Source organism: Myxine glutinosa, chromosome 1 (assembly GCF_964187855.1).
Source record: "Myxine glutinosa chromosome 1, kmMyxGlut1.1, whole genome shotgun sequence".
NCBI lineage: Eukaryota > Metazoa > Chordata > Myxini > Myxiniformes > Myxinidae > Myxine > Myxine glutinosa.
In genome coordinates this window covers 430354201-430375128 of record NC_136261.1, presented here as the reverse complement: position 1 = coordinate 430375128, position 20928 = coordinate 430354201, and the positions used below count along the sequence as shown (strand labels likewise).

The following is a 20928-nucleotide window of genomic DNA, read 5'->3' as shown; positions in this document are numbered from 1 at the left end:
CCAAACCACATGACCACACAAAAACACAATACCTTTACACAAGAAGAAGTTAATGTATTTTATTTGCAAGATCTAGGGTGCCCCTTTTATATCAACTTTTCTAGAGCATTCCTTGCTTCCTCCTAAGAACACGAGTAGTCCAGCATGCATACTAAATTTTTTGAATGTCCCTTATTTTCTGTTTGGCATTTTCTACAAGCTCTGGAATGTCCCTTCTTTTCTATACTTTGCCACATGGCACATACCTTATGAAGGTGCCCTTTCTATGCCCCTGGCATTTTCCCCAAGAATGCTACTTCTTGTAACATGCATTAGAAAGGAGGCGGTTATGATGGGATATGATATATGTTTAAGATAATGAAGGGTATAGACAAAATAAGTGCAGAATAATTATTCAGCAGAGATAGTGACAGGACCAGGGGCCGTAGCCTAGTTAAGAAAACAATAGTTAATACAGTCGTCAGGTAATAGTCAGGCAGCTAAGCAAATGGATGTCTATGTTCTGGACAAAAGCGCTAAATTTTCCACACATGCTGCCCATAGCTTTAGCTTTCCATTTTTGGTAGGAACCACTTCCTCCGAATACATTATTTATTTTTGGCAGTATTTTCAGTGACTATGGTACATTAACAGTATTCCTTTTTATCTTTTTTCAAGTTTTATGTTCAGTTTATTTTTTGTGTTAATAAAAAACGTCTGTTGCTTTTCTAAATGGTATAGTTGTATAGTTGTATTGCTTGTCCCAGAAAATGTATTGTTACGGATCTGGGACGATGGCGCTCCCCTTGCCAAAGGGGGTTAACCCCTTGTCCTTTATACTGGCCATCGCCGATCCTGAGGGTCTGTGACGTCACTGGTGGTCAGCCATGACCAGGGTAATCGGGCCAGAGGTCCAAAAAAAAGACCCCCCGAATACCTGCTTACCGTGACCTCCCAACCAGCGAGGAGACAGCCCCGCCCGAGTCGCAACGGTAATGGACACGCCGAGCGAAGCGAGTCACGACCCAGGCCGTTAACAATGACTAACCCGATTATAGCTGTTTTAATCGTGCAACGTAGACCAATGGAAAGAAAAGACTAAAGCAACTGGATGAAGATGAAACCAAAGCTTGGAGAGGGAACACACATTTATTACAACAAACACCAGAGGAAAAGAAAGATCAAAGCTGTACAAAGATAGATGGATGTAAAAAGACACAGGGCAGCCTTATCTATACAGTCTTACTTATACCCAGGACAGAACAAACAAAGACAGACTCACATGGGAATGATGACAGGAATGGCAGGAGAAGGTCCGTTCAGCTGGCAAAAGCGGCTGGTTCGGCTCGTTCAGCCGTCGAGGTTCCGTTCCGACCTCGCGCCATTGGTTTGGAGCGAACCCGACAACCGCTGGAACGAATGTGGTTGCGTCGACACCACGACTCTCTCTCTCTCTCTCTCTCTGGGAATAATACTGGGATTTCCCCTCGCAGGCAAGGCACAATCTCTTTTTGCTGCGCTCACGTCGCCTCTGCTGGTCTCAACCCTTCTCTCTTTGCGCGATCCTCAAAACGCATATCTTAAGCGGGGTCGTGACACGCCCTCGGCCGTTTGGGTCCCGCTAGTGTCCCTGTATAAAGAGAGTTGCGCCATGCGCTGACCCGAGATTTCTGGTCACGTGATTTCGTGGCGCCATTTTGTGTCTAACTTCACCGTGCGTGAACGTCAGCTTGGTACGGGAATGTTGTTTATTGCCAAACAAAATGACTGGTTGTTCTGCTTTTGGTTGTTCAAACCAATCTGGGAAATATAAGATGTATAGATTTCCAAGTGATAGTCAGAAGACAAATTTGGAAAGCGAAAGTCAGACGAAAAGAGCTGGAAAGCGATCGACTCCTCGAGACTCTGCCAGGTAGGCCCACGCCACTTGATGATCGATGTTCAAAAGCAATTCTATCTGCTCGGTTTTTTTTTGGTTGTCTGTCCGTTGAAAACCCTTTTAAAGGGAAGTGATTTGTGTTTGTTTATAATCTTCAAGGAGCTGACCAAAAATGCATTTCCGTGGGAAGAACCCTGCTCAATCTCTTGCACTCATCGCAGAAGACAGATGAGGTCTCTTCTCGCCGTATCGCGAGCAGTCTCTCCGTCTGTAGTCATATTCAAGTCTTCACTTGTCGGAGTAGTGATGAGTTTCACTTGTGAGGAGTGAACGGAGTAGTGATGGTGTCTCACTTGTGAGGAGTGAACAGAGTAGTGATGAGTCTCACTTGTGAGGAGTGAATGTAGTGGAATGAAGTGTTGGTCTGGTCAGAGTGTTGTATTACGGGCAGAGTTTTCTTACGGTCTGAATGTATGAATCATGTTCTGTACTGAATGTATGAACCAAGTTTTGTACTGAATGTTTACTGTGTTGGCCTCATCGTGTTCCTGGTGAAATTAAACAAGTTATGGTGAATACGACGTCTTATCTGTGCTTTTCCATATCTGTTCGACTAGACGAACCGTGCACACTGCAGGTATTTTTTAAAAGTTTTTTTCTCTGTTTAATTACGGCTTGGCGCAGTCGAAAATTAAGTGTTAATTAAGTCGCCAGCTATGAAACATATTAATCGATCAGGCAATATCCATCAGCGTTCTGGGCAAGGGTGTAGTAATAAATGAACGTTTCAATCTTACTAGATGCCGATGACGTTTTCCTTATGTCAGAGACAGAAGCTGACTTGCAGCTTGTTAAATCATTACAATGGAAATTGAATATAAATGTCGATAAAACTAAAGTTGTACACTATAGAAATATGGCAATACCACGTACAGAATTTGTTTTAAGTGTGTTAGACTATATGTCGGCTGGAAGTCCTACACCGGAATTGCTCTCGGCACCCTTTAAAAAATATTGGATATGCCCACACTCCTTTCTAAAAGTTATTAAAATTCAGAGAACGACAGCATTGGTTTGTCTTACTTATAATGTTAGCTCTTATATGCAGTGTTGGCTTGTAATATGCATTGCCATACCACTTTTAATATCACCACACAGCTCTTTTTCACGGCAATAGCTGAGTTTTTGACAAAACAAATATAACCTGTATGTAATAATAAGACTAAATATGTGTAGTAAATTTTTTTTTAGCAGGTTTAGAATATATCACCCCATATCGCGAATGTACATGTATATCTAATCCGACACACTTAGACACAAAATGGCGTCCAAATTTGAGTTGACACAACTCTCTATATACAGGGACTCTAGGTCCCGCCCCCGTGCTCTGTTGGTAGCCTTATTTGGCAATGGAGCTGAACAGCTCCGCCCTCGTGGCGAGCCACGGTCACGTCTCTTCTCGGCGACCCCACCCTTCTTGTCCAAACAGAGCACGGAGCACATGTTCAAAATGGTGGCGAACGCAGCTTTCAAACCCAGGCCAGTTGAGAGGGCGCACACCCCACGCTTATCGAGCTGCTTTGCAGAGATAGAGAGAGAGAGAGAGTTTGCTGGGGTATGGAATCATTGAAGGGGAGCTATCCTTATTTGTTAATGCAACGTGGTGTCAATCTAGTGGATACAGAGCCTTAATTAAACATACAATAGGAAATAATTAGCAAGATGATTCTAAGATTGGCTGCGTGTTGCGATGGCCTAGGGTGCGATATTTAATAATTAATAAAAGGGGATTATATTACAAAGGGGGATATTTACAAGTGAAGGGGGGTTCCCAAATCTGTAACAGTATGTTTAGACACCAAGATTGTGATCCTAAGTGGCTTAGAAGCAGAGATATTGGTAGATATAGGTTTTTACGTGGCGGCTGTCATGAAACTCCAAGATGGCCGCCATAATGAATTTGGAGGAAGTGGTTCCTATCAAAAATGGAAAGCTAAGGTAATGGGTAGCATGTGGGGAAAAATTGGCGCTTTTGTCCGGAACGTCCATATGCATCTGAAATCCGGTCCTAAGCTGCCTGACTATATCGCTCTTTCACTCAGAGAGTAGTCAATGCATGGTATTGTCTCCGAGAAAGGCAATGACAACAAAACCAATAGATAAGTTTAAATTATGATTAAATAGGTACTGGAAGCTTTAGAGATAGAGAGTATCGGAATATTGGCAAGACGTTTGTGACTTGAGTAGGGATTGGGTGATTGTGTGCATCTGAGTGAAGTGGAGTGACGTGTCTGTGGGAGGTCTCGTCAAGAGGTGTTGTGTAGTTGATGTTGTGTGTTTGTCATCCAAGAACAGCCATCGCCCAAACCTATCCCTTCCCACACCGCCCCCACCCACCTCTGGAAAAAATAACACAAAAGATTGCTTTTTCTCTTTTTTTATAGAAACAATGAAAAGAATTGCATTTCCCCATTTGTATTTGACGCGCTTGGGATATCCTTGGTTGTGCCACATCGTCTCGTCCACATTCCTCCCCTCATTCCCCAAATGAAATTGCATCGTTTTGGCAGATAAACTTTGTCTGGTGTTGCTGTGGCGCAGCATAATGAGCCGAATGGACTCCTAGTTTACTCTGGGTTTATTTTTGTCTCTGTATATAAAAACTCACATGCATTAGATGCTGATTGATAAGAAAACTTACAAAATGGGACACAGCGGGTGAACAAACTATGTAAAAGCCCGCATTTATTGGATAATAATTGATTGGATTGTCAACGGAAATAACTCTCAAAAATTCCAAACAGAGTAAAGAAAATAACATGTATAACTTTTCTGTGATTAACATAAGCATTGTATCCTTGGCAGGTCATCCTTGAAATGGAGAGCTTCTTCGAATGGCTCAAGTCCCAAGGCCTGAGAGCAGAAACAGCCCAAGCAGTGATCGATAAGCTTGGAATTGAGAATCAGAAGGTTATTCGAGCTTGTACTGAGTCGGATCCATTGCGGACCGAGATCCTCTCTCTCTCCAAAGAGAAATTACAATTTGCAATGTATGCTGACTTCTGTAAATTTATGAATTCTTTTTCGAAGCCGCAAGATTTTCAGATTGCTGGTTCTTCTCTTTTGGGAAGCATTTTCGTCAACTTGGAGAATGTTATTCGGGGACTTTCCAGTTTCTGTGAAATGATTTTCGAATCCCAAAATGTGCACCGGGACAACGTTTCTGGTTTCTCTGGAATCGGGTTCATTGATGTCTGCCGCCTCCGCTCTCAGTATGAAGCATCAAGACCCACGTCTGGTATGTGACTTTTTTTAATACGACATCGCATGTCAACAAATTTCTTGATCTTCTACCATTGTTTTTTTTGTATTCTTATAACTTGTATAATCTCTATTGGTACAGCTTTGTATTGTCTAATATGAATGGGTTTTTGATATGGGGTACAAGCTAACGATATACGTACTTTTTAGCTCAACTGGAAAATATTTCCAGGGAGCTAATGGGATGGCGCGTCGTCAGTCCGTCCGAAAACCTGCAACCTCTTCTCCAAAACTGTTGATGGGATTGTAACCAAACTTGGCTAAGATTATATTTTCTGTGTTGGAACTCAAGTTTGTTCACGGCATTAAAAAAAATGGAGGTTCGGACCGATCGAGTCAATTCGCACACTCGACTATTGAACACTATTTCTCCCTAACATGAGAAGAAGATGAAAACGTGAGAAGATGATTGATAATTTTTGGACAAAGCGGATACAAACGCATTTCTTTGTAACGCTCATTTCTGGTTAATAACCATTTTCTGTAAAGTTTGAAACTGTACTATTAACAGCAGCAAATGTTGTTTTGTTTCCGGCAAGAAAAAGCAAAATCAGCTTCTGGGTTTAAACGTAACGATGATGAAATGAGGATCAGCCGATGAGTTTGGTTTCACTGTACTGTTTAAAAAACATTATAGGAGAAGCTCAGGCCCCGAGGCAGTGACTCCCACCCCCTCGCTGAGACTTCCCCTCGATGCCCCTACCTGTGACCATGCAAGTACCACTCTCAATCAGGACCTAGAGAGTGTGATGAACTGGGGAAAAGACTGGCTTGTTGCTCTCAACCAAAAATGACCCACTTGTCTGTTTTTCTCGTTCAAGATCACCTTGTTTTCCGACCCTGTCTTTGGATTCTTCACCTTTGCAGGAACTCCCTGTTATCTGTTGGAGTGAATTGGATATCAGCTCAAACCTCAGCTGAGAAAAGTACATCCCTGGTAGCGCTGAAGGCACATTACAGCACCTTGGCAGCTTATTTCGTGCTCGGCGATACCTTTCTGAAGCTGCTATGCTCCATCTATACAAGGCCACTGTACGTCCTGTCATGGAGTATCATTGCCATATTTGGGCTGGTGCGCCGGCCTGTCACCTTTCTCTTCTTGACAGAATCCAGCAGCGTGCTGCCATTCTGGTGGGACAGGAGTTGGCATCATCCATGGAACCTCTCTCAATCCGCCGCTTTGTTGCTGCAGATATTTCCACGGAGGGTGCTCTGAGGGTCTATCACGTTGTTCCACCCGAGCATTCTTTCAGTCACTCAACACGTCTTTTTCCCATACATACACTATATCTGTCCCAAGGAGTAAGACGATAAGGTATTCTTCTTTTTATTTTTCCCCACAAGGCATTACTCTGGAACAGCTTACCTGCATTCTGCTTTCCCCTCGATCTCAAGCTTGCTCAATTCAAGAGGAATGTCAATAGACGTCGAATATCTGTACTTTCCTTTGTGTAGGCCCCACCGCGAGTAACCTGAAAGTCTTTGTTGCAGGTGATATGTCATAAAAATATTGTTATGAATTTGGGTAGTGATATATAGAGCAGAATAGATTTGAGTAGGTACCATGCTTCATGTGTTGCGGTAAGGAAAACTACCTTGTAATAAGTTCATATATAGGCGTTTGTCGGGTTAAGATGTATACTTGTGAATCTACGAGGAGATTCGTGTGTTAAGTAGTGTAGGGATTAATGAGTAGAGCCCTTGTGTGTCTCACCTGGTTAGCCAAACCTTTGTCCCTTTTGGCACTGCAGACCACATAGACACTTGGTTAGGATCCCTTAGTACAACATTAATAACGCCCTTCTCCCCTGACAGGACTTAGGAAGAAATCGGGCCAGCACACCACCGATAATGGCCGCCACCATTTACACCTCCAAGAGGCCTATCCACCTCACATAGCACATGCTATGACCATGGAAAAGTGGACAGGAGTGAGAGTGGCGCAGTGGGCGTGCCCCTGGGCGAGCCGGCGAGTCGGTGGAGGCTCTGATTGGTTGGGAGTGCGCCAATGGTGACGTCACCGGCCGGTGATATTAACGGAGGGTCGGACACCATTTCAGAGAGTTCCATTCCTGAGTCGAGAAGAGAGGAGAGATCTGATCCCGAGTTGAGAGACGAGGTGCGCACGAGTCGCAGTTCAGATCGGAGATCCTGAGACGAGTTCAGAGCCCGAGTGGAGCTTGCTGTCCTTCTTTGGGCCTCGTGTGCGAATGGAGTGGGCGTTGGCTCGGGCCTTTACATTGCTGTGGTGCTCGGAGGTGGTCGGAGAAGGCCTGGTGGTGGCCGAGCGGGGCCGTGTTGCAAGAAGAGACGACAAAGACAGTTAAGCCGAGCTCTGCGTATACATTTTACATGATGTGTTCTTTTCTTTAATTCAGATCCCCTCATCTTGTATTCGATATCTGTGTGTGTGTGGGATCCCAAATTAGGCATTAGATTACCGGCGCGTGCTTTTCCTGTCCTTGCTTTTCCCAATAAACCCTTATATTATTTTCTGTACATATTCCTGAACACTGTTTTCCCGGGTGGTTGATTTTCACAGTTAAGGCTGCAGTGCTCTCGTCGTTCCCCTCCATCCTGCGCGCTTGGGGCTTTTGATTTTGGAATCCGCCATTGAGTTTTCGCCTCGGGAGTTAAAGCCTTCCTGATCGGCATCCGCAACTCTGGTGTTAATCGGAGTTGCGTGACAATAAATATGGATGTGCATTGAGAGTACGTACCCCAATGGGCACCGCCAAATCGTTTGGCACCAAAAGGAAACACGTTTGTGAAATGGCGAGAACCCTGCTTCCGGAACAATTGATGTCAGGAGTGAGAATCGAATCTGGGACGCTATCGGCGGTGCCCCAAAAATTGTAAGGAGCATGGGGTGAAATTGTACTTCAAATAATTATACAGCTACTTCAAGCCATGGTGACCAGGACCTGGTGGTTTAACTTGAGGAGGAAATGGGATCTAATCTCCCAGGAAGCTGCATATCAATGTAACATTGTGGGAGAGGGACCAGGAGGGGCTGCTGTAGAGGTGCCAATAGTAATCAGGATCAAACCCTCTCCTCCTCTCTCTAACCTCCCCCCCTCCCCCTCTAACCAGCCACTGGAAAAGACAGCGCTAATGGCACGGAATAGTGGGTCGCCGTTGCCATCACAGTCCGGCAGCGACCAGGTGATGTTGTTGATTATTCAACTAATGGCACAGATTAAGGTGAAAATGGAAGAGGGACAAGGTGGCTGGCATAAGGCATGATATGCATGTGGAGCAGTCAGAGGTAAAGGCTGATATGAAGGCTATGGGAATGAGATAGCCGCAACGCTCGAGGCAGTATGGGGAAAGGTGAGTCATACCAACATAATCATAAGGCTTTAAACAAACAAACAAATACCTATTTTGGGTGGGAACCCACCCTCCACCCCCCACTCCCTCCCCCAAACCCGTGTACCACCTCAGACCTAAATTTTTCGAATGCCTTGAATAAACATTGGTACAACACGGATGATGAAGGTTGTGGGGAAGTTTCATCTAAATAGTGTGTGTAGTTTCAGAGGAAAAAGGAAATTCCTATTTTGGGGGGTCAAACCTGTATCCACTTTGACCCTGCTAAACCCCCTAATACCCAGATTTGTTTTTAATGCCGTGAACAAACTTCAGTCACAACATAACAAATATAATTTGTGCCAAGTTTGGTCACTATCTGTTCAGCGGTTTCGGAGAAGAAGTTGCAAGTGTTTACGGACTAAAGGACGGATGATGCGCCATCGCATAAGCTCCCATAAACTCCGTTCCAGGTGAGATAAAATGAAATGGAATGGATAAAGGCAAAGAAGAATGATTAGAGACAAGCGAGAGGGCAAAGAATGTTAAGTAGGGGATCATGAAATGTGTAAAAACAATGTGTAAAGATCGGGATAACACATGGCAGGTGCAGGTGGAGAGGATATGACAGATCAAAGCGAACCACGACGAGGTGAAACTGTGTAAGCTGGAGCGAATGCATGATGTGAAAGGTGGTCTAACTGCAGGTGCGTAAGGTGGTGCGTGCTGAGCTTGGGTGGAATAAATAAATAAAATTTTTATTTTTATTTTTATACAGAATCAATGCTCCTGTAAGAGCTTCATACAGGTTGCGTCTGACAAACCAGATGTGATATGCTTAACAGAAAGTTTCTTCCTTCATGATGTCTCTGATTCCTTAGTATCTCTCCCAGGTTACTCCCTCCTCCGGTATGATGGACCTGAGCCTCGTCATGGAGGTGGGGTTGCTATCTTTATCAAAAACTCTCTTTCTCACTCGCCCTGCACTGCCCTCTCTCCACCTCACCCCCAAGAATACCTGTGGCTACGGCTTCCCCTTTGCTCCCACCTCTTGTTCATATGTGTGTTGCCCCGTCCACCAAACAGTGATGACTCCATCTACATCTCGCTGTCTGATAATATGGACCAACTTCTTTCTACCCATCCCAACCATCTCTTCCTCATATGTGGTGATTTCAATTGTCACCATGCCAGTTGGCTGGGTGTGTCCCTCTCTCACCAGCCATAGCTACTCAGCGAAGGACTTCTGCGACTCTTTGGGTCTGACACAATCTGTCAATTTCCCGACCCGGATCTCAGTCAATGGAGCATCTTCTCTTCTGGATTTGGTTATGACTAACTTCCCTGAAAATGTCTGCTGCTCTTCTTCTGCTCCAATCGGCTCATCTGATCATGTGCTTATTAAAGTGGACATCTCTTACCATTCTAAGGGAGCCTCCTCAGCATCGACGAGTCTGGCATTTCACTCAGGCCAACTGGCACGGTCTTCAAGCAGCCATCAATCATCTGGACTGGTCTCCCATCTCTACCGCCTCTGACATCCACTCATCCTGGGAATTCTTCCAAAGTAAATTGCTCTGTCTCATGCACAGATTTATCCCATCTCGTCTTCAGTTGTCATACCCTTCCTCCCATCCATGGTACACGGAATATTGTGGTGAGGCTGTTGCCCAGAAACAACTTGCCTTCGTCTCCTGGAAAGCAAATCCAACGGAAGGAAATCTCATTTCCTTTCACAAAGCCCGAAACAAGTGTGAGTCCACCCTCAGGAGAGCCAGGAAACAATATCTCTCCTTTCTCAAGACCGAACTCTCTTATCTGTCTCCCTCTTCCAAATCCTGGTGGCATCTGGTCAAATCTGTTTCTGGTGTTTGTTTCCCTTCCATCCACTCCCTCATCTCAAACGGCTACACAGTTGACTCCACACATGAAAAAGCTGAATGCCTCAACTCTGTGTTTGCCTCTAAATCTTGTGTCCCAAACCCATCCCTCTCTGTACCCACCGTACCCAGTCATACCCAGCTGCTCCTGGACTCTGTGTCCTTTCCTCCTGACAAGGTGGAAAAGTTTCTTTCTGTCAACACTTGACTCTGATTCTGCAACTGGACCTGACGGCATCAGCCCACGGGTCCTAAAAGCCTGTTCTTCTGCTCTTTCACTCCCTCTCTCGGTTCTCTTCACCCTCTCTTTTGCTCAAGGTCATCTGCCATCTGCTTGGAAATCAGCCAACATCAACGCTTTACTCAAAAAAGGTGCAAAAACAGATCCTAGCAATTACAGACCAATCAGCCTTCTCCCAATTATCAGCAAAGTCATGGAATCCATCATTGCTTCAGATATGAAATCTTTCCTCTTCTCCAATGGCTTGATCTCTGATCATCAATTTGGTTTCAGACCAGGTCACTCTACTCTGGACATGCTGCTTCTGCTGTCTCAACAATCGATGGAGGTCCTCAATGCCAAACAGGAAATTCGAGCTGTCTCCCTTGACATATCACGTGCCTTCGATACGGTCTAGCACCCCGCTCTGCTCACCAAACTATCCTCCTTTGGTATCCATGGAGATCTCCATGCATGGCTGGCGGACTTCCTCTCTAGTCGTAGTCAACCTGTGTCCCTGAATGGGTTTCTCTCATCTCCTCTTACTGTTCAGGCTGGAGTTCCCCAAGGCAGTGTTCTGGGCCCTGTGCTTTTTCTGGTCTCCATCAATGATCTCTCCGACTCCCTTGAAAATCCTCTCTGTCTCTTTGCTGATGACTGCACGCTCTGCCGCTCCATTCCTCATCCCTCAGATCGGCAGTCTGCAGCCTCCTCACTCTCTGCAGACCTGGACAAAATCACAGACTGGGCAAACAAGTGGAACATGTCTTTCAATCCTGACAAATCTCACACTCTTACGATGTCTCTCCAAAAAGAACGACTGGCCAACCCTCCCATCCACTTTCTGAATCATCGTCTCCAAGAAGTTCTGTCACTCAAACTTTTGGGTCTCACTATCTGCCATGATCTTTCCTTGAAAAAACACATTTCAAATCTGGCCTCCAAAGCCAGTCGCCGACTGAGCATCCTCCATAATGCGAAGTCCTTCCTTGGCACACGTGAGCTCCTCACCACACACAAGGCTTTCATCTGCAGCTCAATGGAATACTGATCTCCCCTCTGGGCTGGTGCTCCTTCCTCACACCTATCTCCTCTTCACGCTGTTGAAACCAAAGCATTCAGAATCATTGGAATCTCCCGCGATGAAGCTACCTCCGAGGGTCTTTCACTTCTCACTCACCGCAGGCAGGTTGGTGGTCTTTCTGTCTTCCACCGACTCCTCTCTGGCCTTGCTCCTCCAGCTCTCTCTGGGCTCTGTCCCCCAAATATTCCTACAGGTCGCACAAGATCTGCCTGCAACCATCTTATGGTTAAACTGCCCAAATCAAGACTCTCTGGTCACCTTCACTCTTTCATTCCTCTTTTCTCCCACCTTTGGAACAAACTCCCACACTCTCTTCAATCCCACTCCTCCCTCCAGATCTTTAAAACAGCTGTTCACCACCATCTCTTATCTTCCCCCAACCAAAACCTTGATCTTTTCTACCCCCGCTAATTTCACCCCAATCGCACTTTTTTGAAATTCCATCTTCTTTCCTGGAAGTCCTTGGTGTCCTTGTGTTTATACTTCTCCCACCCCCCACCGTCCTTCCCACGCCGCCTCACCCCAAGCCCTCTCCCTCCCACACATTCCCGATGTCCCTGCTCTGAAATGTTGTTTATGAGCTTCCCCTTCTCTCCCCATCTTGTCTACCGCTCCCCTTTTTATATACTTTGTTTGTTTGTCTGTTTGATTTGTTTGTGTGATAAATGTTAGCTCTTTCACGAGCCTCGATTCTGTATACAAAAAAAAAGGAAAAAAAAGGAAAAGACAAAAAAAAGGAAAAAAAGAAAAGAGCTAATACATTGAACAGGAAAACATGCACAGACACATAAAACATACAATGAAGGGAGTGGGAGACAAAAGGGATAGGGAAGCACAAAAGTACAACAACAGTAGAGAACAAGGACGTAGGTAGATCTGTGGAAGGTGAAGTGCTGGGGAAGGGGGATGATGACACGGAATAAAGCAAATGAACACGACTCGGCATTTCACTACTCGGAACTTCAGGAAAGACGTTGGGAATTCAAAGAGGAGGATTTGGGGAGTTTCAACGGGGATTGAAAGAATGAAGGTTTTGGATGGGGGATGACAAGAGATGGTGGTGAACACCTGTTTTAAAAACCTGGAGGGAGGACAGGGATTGAAGAGAGTGTGGGAGTTTTTTTCCAGAAGTGGGGAAAAAGAGGAATAAAAGAGTGAAGGTGACCAGAGAGTCTTGATTTTGGCAGTCTCACCAGAAGAGGGCTGCTGGCAGATCTTGTGCGTCCTTCAGGAATATTTGGGGGATAGAGCAGGGGGAGCTAGGCCGGAAAGGAGTCGATAGAAGACAGGAAGACCACCATCCTGCCTGCAGTGAGAGAGAGAAAGGCCCTCAGAATCAGCTTCATCACGGGAGATTCCAATGATTTGGTTTCAACCACCTGAAGCCGAGCCAGGTGTGAGGCAGGAGCACCGGCCCAGAGGGGAGTGCAGTATTCTATTGAGCCGCAGATGAAAGCTTTGGATGTGCCGAGGAGCTCAGAAGTACCCAGAAAGGACTTCGCACGATGGAGGATGCCCAGTCGCGACTGCCTTTGGATCCGGGCTTCGTTGGAGTGCCGAGCCTGAGTGTAACGGAGTGTGTGCCACAAGCGTGCAGAGTGGAGTGCATGAACGAGCGGGCGTAGGGGTCATGCAATGACTCAGATGGGGGTAACCGTTACCTTGACTGAGGGGAGGGCTGAGGTTACCGAGCGGGAAATATTTTAAATACAAGTATGTTCTGGTCCTGTGCGCGGGAGATTAAAAAGAACAGGTGTGTAATCCGTACAGGACCAAGGGCGGTCACATTTCAAGGCACTTCATGTCACTGTGTGTTAACAGTTCGTGTCAGGCAAAATGCCCGTGTGCAGATGATTGAAAAATATTTTCCCAAGGAATGGTGTGCGGCTGAGTGTGCGCGGCACAAATGGCAAATTCAGCTGTGGGATCTCTGTGGGATGGCTCACATGTTGTGTGTAAACTATCATGGAGTGATCCATGTTTGTGAATGGAGTGAGATTGACTGTGGAGTTTGAATTGTGTGATCGTGTGATTAAATGGTGTGCGAGAGATCGTGAGATGGCCGGTGTGTGTAAGTTGTGTGCGCTGGTCCGTGAGGCGATATGGGGATGTACCGGATGTACCAGATGAACCATGGTGCGAGAGTGGGCGTGGTGAAAGTTACGGAGCTGTGCGTATGAGCAGTGGATGTGGAGAACACGTCGGGGTTCCTGAAGGAAATCCGCCGAATATCAGTGCAAAAATTTAAATTAATGGGCAGGTTACGGATGTACCGCCTAATTCTTCCACTGGGGGAGCTTACATTGGATATAACATTTTGTGCGGAAGCGGATTAAAAGCTGGAATGCCAGAGCAATCGCTGCTGTTTGAACGCACTGATCACGCGAGGAGAAGCTGCCGACCTGTTCATGCCATGGAAGGATCACCTGCCGAGATCAATTGTGTTGCCAGGTTTGGCGCTCTCAATCGGTCAGTAGTTGCTTAACTTCCCATGAGGCCGCGAACCTATCCACGGCATGGCGACCTGCAGGTTCAGAGGTTGGGGAGGGCCCGAGAAGTCCCACTCGTGATGCACTCCAAACCGCAAACCCCAAACTCAAAACCCCAAACCCCAAACCCCAAACCCCTAACTCAAAACCCCAAACCCCAAACCCCAAACCCCAAACCCCAAACCCCAAACCCCGCGGCTGCAACAATATTTTCACTCTGTCTGCTGCTTGGGAGTCAAACATGATAGAAAATCATTCCGAACAGGAGAATTACTGTTTATAATGACATCATAAAGGACACAAACAACAGGCACAAATAACTAAAGTGACGTGTTCAATAGAGTGATGTAATATACACTGTGCGATGCCAGTAAATTCCAGACATTTTTAAAAATGAATTTTCCAATCTTTATTTTATGTAAATTGAATTAAATACTTGAACACTGTTGAACACAAATCACCTTCTTGTTACTTCCACGAACCTCCAGTTTAGCATGACTTGAGCATGTTAAATAGGGTGGTGTATAAGGGTGACGTAGAAGATTGCTTCAAAGACTGCTTCAATAGTGCTTAACATCCGGAAGTTTTCTTTTTAACAATCTTTAACTTAATTATTAACTCACCTTGAACGAAGTTCTGGGGACCTCATGTGGTGGCACATCCATCCATCTGTCACTCTGGAAACACTTCTCCGCAACCACTGATGGGATTGTGACCAAACTTGGCACAAATTATATTTGTTATGTTGTGACGAAGGTTTGTTCACGGCATTGAAAAAAAAATCTGCCCCTTTGGGGTTCAACGGGGGCGGGGGGAGGGGGGGTTAGGGGCTGCCCTCCAAAATAGGTATTTGCTTTCTTCTCCGAAACTAAACATACAATTCCAATGAAACCACTGTAGCGACCCATGGGTCCCCCAAGCGAGACCAGCAGCAGAATCTCCTTGCTCCAGCCGGTGACGTCACCGGCGGACAACCTCGGCGCCGGGGTGGCTGGTCACGTGACCACCAAAGCATGCCGCGCGTGCGGTTATAATCCTTTGCACCTGTCGGTCACGTGACCACCGAAACACGCCTCGCCTGAGAGGCGTGACTTTCGGTTTCGTTTATGCTTTCGGGTTTTGGATATATATGCAGCCCGATAAACGGGCTTTACAGAGTTCCCGAGTTGGTTTTTACAATAAACATCTTCTCGGACGAGTTTTTGTCTTGCCCGTCACTTCGTCCGTATCAAGCAAGAGCCCCGGCTCTTCACCACAACATTTTGTTCATGACCCATGAGGTACCAACGTTTGTTCACGGCATTTACAAAATGGTAATCGACGGTGGAGGGGGTGGGGGGGGGGGCAAGGGGATAGGTTGCCCCCAAAATAGTTTTTTTATGTTTGTTTGTTCAAATTCTATGATTACGTTAGTATGATTGTACATGCTGCTGTATCTTCTAGCATCCATTGAAATTGGTTCAAAACGCCTTGATACGGTTTAAAATACCTTTAGTCAGTGTAGTATATGGCTTTGTTCTACCAGGTGAGCACACAGGGGTATTGCCCCAATGTTTATATTTAAATTTAAGAATACATTCATGACGTAACATGTTCTATGAACTCTCAAGATGGTTATCAATCCCATTTCCCTGCAAACGACTGATGCTGATTTGTACACAGGTGATGTCTATCCTTTAAAGGTGGAAGGCAGACAACACAAGAATGATTCATCTGTCACAGAAGATTCAAAATGTGCTTCTGCAAAGGAAGGTTCAGATGATATTCACATGACAAACGGAAGTGCTTTCTGTTTTGCATCTGGTGAGTGGAAATGTAAAAAATGTAAAAAAATATATAATTTTCGGAAAAGTGTTAAATATTTTGCATTTTGATTTTGACAAAAAAAAAAGATTTTTTGTTTGTTTGTTTCTGTAGAACAATCCAGAAGTAATATGGGACAAATAAGGTCCAGTCCCAGCATAACAGTGAAGAAGAAGTATTTTTTGAAGAAAGAATCACAACATCAAGGCTCACTTCCGATAAAATACAAGTGCATGTCTGGGCCTCGCAACACCAAGATCAATATTAAATTAAACAAAAACAAGAAAGTTGCAGAAAGACGAATACGTTACAAGTGTAATGTGTGCAGAATGGATTTTGCTTCAACAAGTAACATCAAAATACACATGAGGATCCACATTGGAAAACAACCCCACAAGTGCTCTGTCTGTGATAAAGGTTTCTCTAGTAACAGCCTTTTGAAAAGACATATGAAGATCCACACAGGAGAGCGACCGCACAAATGCTCGATATGTGATAAAGGTTTCTCTCGAAAAGACAATTTGAAATCACACACGAGGATCCATACAGGAGAAAGACCTCACAAATGCTCGATATGTGATAATGGTTTCTCTCACAAAAGCAATTTGAAAAATCAAATGAGGATCCATACAGGAGAGCGCCCTCACAAATGCTCGATATGTGATAATGGTTTCTCTCACAAAAGCAATTTGAAAAATCATATGAGGATCCATACAGGAGAGCGCCCTCACAAATGCTCGATATGTGATAATGGTTTCTCTCACAAAAGCAATTTGAAAAAACATATGAGGATCCATACAGGAGAGCGTCCTCACAAATGCTCGATATGTGATAATGGTTTCTCTCACAAAAGCAATTTGAAAAATCATATGAGGATCCATACAGGAGAGCGTCCTCACAAATGCTCGATATGTGATAATGGTTTCTCTCACAAAAGCAATTTGAAAAATCATATGAGGATCCATACAGGAGAGCGCCCTCACAAATGCTCGATATGTGATAAAGGTTTCTCTCAAAAAGTCAGTTTGAAAACGCATATGAAGATCCATACATGAGAATTGAAATCTTAAATACCAGGATATGACAAATGAGGTTAACAGGATTTCGAAATTGAAGAAACATGAAATTGTACCAGTGATAGTTGGGGCAACAGCGAATACGAATGATCAAGAAAACCCGAACTGAGTAGGTAATTATTTATTTATTTGTATACAAGATCGAGGATCGTGTAAGAACTAACATTGATCACAAAAAGACAAACTGACACACAAAACATGAAAAAGGGAGCGGGAGACAAGACAGAGAGCAGGGACATCGGGACATCTGTGGGAGGGAGAGGGCTTGGGGGGGGTGGCAGGCATGGGAAGGGTTGGGGGAGAGGTAAAAAAAAAACACATGGACACTGCAAGGACTTCCAGAAAAGAAGTTGGTATTTCAAAAAAGTGGATCTGGGGTGAAATTAGCGGGGGTAGAAAAGATCAAGGTTTTGGATGGGGGAAGATAAAAGATGGTGGTGAACAGCTGTTTTAAAGACCTGGAGGAAGGAGTGGGATTGAAGAGAGTGAGGGAGTTTGTTCCAGAGGTGTGAGAAAAGAGGAATGAAGGAGTGAAGGTGAGCAGAGAGTCTTGGTTTTGGCAGTTTCACCAGAAGAGGGTTGCAGGCTGATCTTGTGCAACCTGTAGGAATATTTGGGGGACAGAGCCCAGAGAGAGCTGGGGGGGGGAGCAAGGCTGGAGAGGAGTCGGTAGAAGACAGAAGCACCACCAACCTGCCTGCGGTGAGTAAGTCAAAGGCCCTCCGAGTTAGCTTCATTGCGGGAGATTCCAATGATTCTGAAAGCTTTGGTTTCAACAGCGTTAAGCCGAGATAGGTGTGAGGCAGGAGCACCGGCCCAGAGGGGAGAACAGTATTCCATTGAGCTGCAGATGAAAGCCTTGTATGTGGTGAGGTGCTCAGGTGTGCTAAGGAAGGACTTCGCATGACGGAGGATGCCCAGTCGGCGACTGGCTTTGGAGGCCAGATTTGAAATGTTGTTTTCCCAGGAAAGATCATGGCAGATAGTGAGACCCAAAAGCTTGAGTGACAGAACTTCTTGGAGAGGATTATTCAGAAAATGGATGGGAGGGTTGTCCAGTCGGTCTTTTCGGAGAGACACAGTAAGAGTGTGAGATTTGTCAGGATTGAAAGACATGTTCCACTTGTTTGACCAGTCTGTGATTTTGTCCAGGTCTGCAGAGAGTGAGGAGGCTGCAGACTGCCGATCTGAGGGAAGAGGATTGGAGCGGCAGAGAGTGGAGTCATCAGCAAAAAGATAGAGAGGATTTTCCAGAGAGTCGGAGAGATCATTGATAAAGACCAGAAAAAGCACAGGGCCCAGAACACTGCCTTGGGGAACTCTAGCCTGAACAGAATGGGGAGATGAGAGAAATCCATTCAGGGCCACACGTTGACTACGACCAGAGAGGAAGTCCGCAAGCCATGCATGGAGATTTCCATGGATACCATAGGAGGAGAGTTTGGTGAGCAGAGCTGGGTGTCAGACCGTATCGAAGGCACGTGATATGTCAAGGGAGACAGCTCTGATTTCCTGTTTGGCATTGAGGACCTCCATCCATTGTTGAGACAGCAGAATCAGCATGTCCAGAGTAGAGTGACCTGGTCTGAAACCAAATTGATGATCAGGGATCAAGCCATTGGAGAAGAGGAAAGATTTCATATCCGAAGCAATGATTGATTCCATGACTTTGCTGATAATTGGGAGCAGGCTGATTGGTCTGTAGTTGCAAGGATCTGTTTTTGCACCTTTTTGTGTAAAGCGGTAATGTTTGCTGATTTCCAGGATGCTGGCAGATGACCTTGAGCAAAAGAGAGGGTGAAAAGAACAGAGAGAGGGTGAGATAGAGCGGCAGAGCAGGATTTTAGGACACATGGGCTGATGCCGTCTGGTCCAGTTGCAGAATCAGAGTCTAGGTTTGACAAAAACACCTCCACCTTGTCAGGAGAGAAGGACACAGAGTCCAGGAGCAGTTGGGTTCGACTGGGAAAGGTGGGAACAGAGAGAGATGGGTTTGGGACACAAGATTTTGAGGCAAACACAGAGTTGAGGCATTCGGCTTTGTCACGTGCGATGTCAACTGTGTGGCCATTTGAGGTAAGGGAGGCGATGGAGGGGGAACAAACACCAGAAACAGATTTGACCAGACACCACCAGGATTTGGAGGAAGGAGACAGGTTTGAGAGTTCATTCTTGAGTGTGGAGAGATAGTGCTTCCTGGCACTCCTGAGGGTAGACACACACTTGTTCCGAGCTTGGTGGAAGGAACTGAGATTGCCTTCAGTTGGATTAGCCTTCCAAGGGGCAAAGGCAAGTTGTTTCAGGGCAACTGCCTCACCACAAGATTCAGTGTACCATGGACGGGAGGAAGGGTAAGACAACTGAAGACGAGATGGGATAAATCTGTGCATGAGAGAGAGCAGTTTGCTTTGGAAGAATTCCCAGGAAGAATTTATGTCAGAGGCAGTGGAGATGGGAGACCAGTCCAGACGATTGATGGCTGCTTGAAGACTGTCCCAGTCGGCCTGAGTGAAATGCCAGACTCGTCGACGCTGAGGAGGATCTCTGAGAATGGCCAGAGAGATGTCCACTTTGACAAGCACATGATCAGAAGAACCGATTGGAGCAGAAGAAGAGCAGCAGACATTAGCAGGGAAGTTTGTCATAACCAAGTCGAGAAAAGAAGATACTCCATTGGCTGAGATCCGGGTCGGGAAATTGACAGATTGTGTCAATCCCAGTGAGTCACAGAAGTCCTTTGCTGAGGTGCCATGACTGGTGAGAGAGGAACCCACACCCAACCAGCTGGCATGATGACAGTTGAAGTCACCACTTATGAGGAAGAGAGAGTTGGGATGAGTGGATAGAAGTTGGTCCATGTTGTCAGACAGTGAAATGTAAATGGAGTCATCACTGTTTGGAGGACGGTACAGAACACAAATGAACAAAAGGTGGGAGCGGAGAGGAAGCCCTAGCCAGAGGTACTCCTGGGGGTGAGGAGGAGAGAGGGCAGTGCAAGGAGAGTGAGGAAGAGAGTTTTTGATAAAGATAGTCACCCCACCACCAGGACAAGGCTCAGGTCTATCATACCGGAGGAGGGAGTAACCAGGAAGAGATATTAAGGAATCAGAGACATCTTGAAGGAGGAAAGTCTCTGTTAAGCAGATCAAATCTGGATTGTCAGAAGCAACCTGTATGGAGAGATCAGTCAGGTTTGAGCAAAGGCCCCGGATGTTTGAGGTCCATACCGTTAATGAAGAGAGAGGGGGAGCATCGGATACAGGACAGGGGAGGGGAGGAGTTAGGTAAGATGAAGGATGAGAGTGGGAGGTAGGAAGAGCAGTTGATAGTGTGTCAGAGATTACAGAAGAGTTCCAAGAAAGGGAAGGATGAGGAGGATGAAAGGTTTGATGGTGAAGGGATGAGGCACAGTGAGGGGTTGTTTGAGGGGGGGCAGAGGAAAGTAGAAGGTTGGGGGGGTGGAGGTATGAGATAGAAGGGAGACGAAGTGGGGAGGAGGCAGCTTTGAGGAGGAGGGGGGAGGGGGGAGGAGGGAGAATTGGAGAGGAATGGTATGGGGGGAGATTTGAATGGGAGGGGTTGGGGGGGAGTTTTGAAGGGGAGGAGTGAGGGGGGAGTTTAGGAGGGGAGGGACAAGGGGGTAGTTTAGGAGTGGAGGGGCAAGGGGGAGTTTAGGAGTGTAGGGGCAAGGGGGGGATTTGGAGGGGAGGGGCAAGGGGGGAGTTTAGGAGGGGAAGGGCAAGGAGGGAGTTTAGGAGTGGAGCGGCAAGGGGGGAGTTTAGGAGTGGAGGGGCAAGGGGGGAGTTTAGGAGTGTAGGTGCAAGGGGGGGGATTTGGAGGGGAGGGGCAAGAGGGGAGTTTTGAAAGTGGATTATTAATGAAAGA

At 45.9% G+C, this 20928-nt stretch overlaps 1 protein-coding gene across 1 annotated transcript in view; it reads left to right on the top strand.

Moving 5' to 3' along the window:
• The window catches only part of LOC144889647 (uncharacterized), a 72867-nt gene extending 54262 nt beyond the window's left edge, over positions 1-18605 (top strand). Inside the window, exons 2-4 of the mRNA XM_078770676.1 lie at positions 4724-5156; positions 15827-15967; positions 16082-18605. Coding sequence (XP_078626802.1) covers positions 4736-5156; positions 15827-15967; positions 16082-17022 — 1503 coding nt within the window. The 5' untranslated portion in view covers positions 4724-4735 and the 3' untranslated portion in view covers positions 17023-18605. The remainder of the gene's footprint in view (positions 1-4723; positions 5157-15826; positions 15968-16081) is intronic.
• The last annotated feature ends 2323 nt before the right edge of the window (positions 18606-20928 follow it).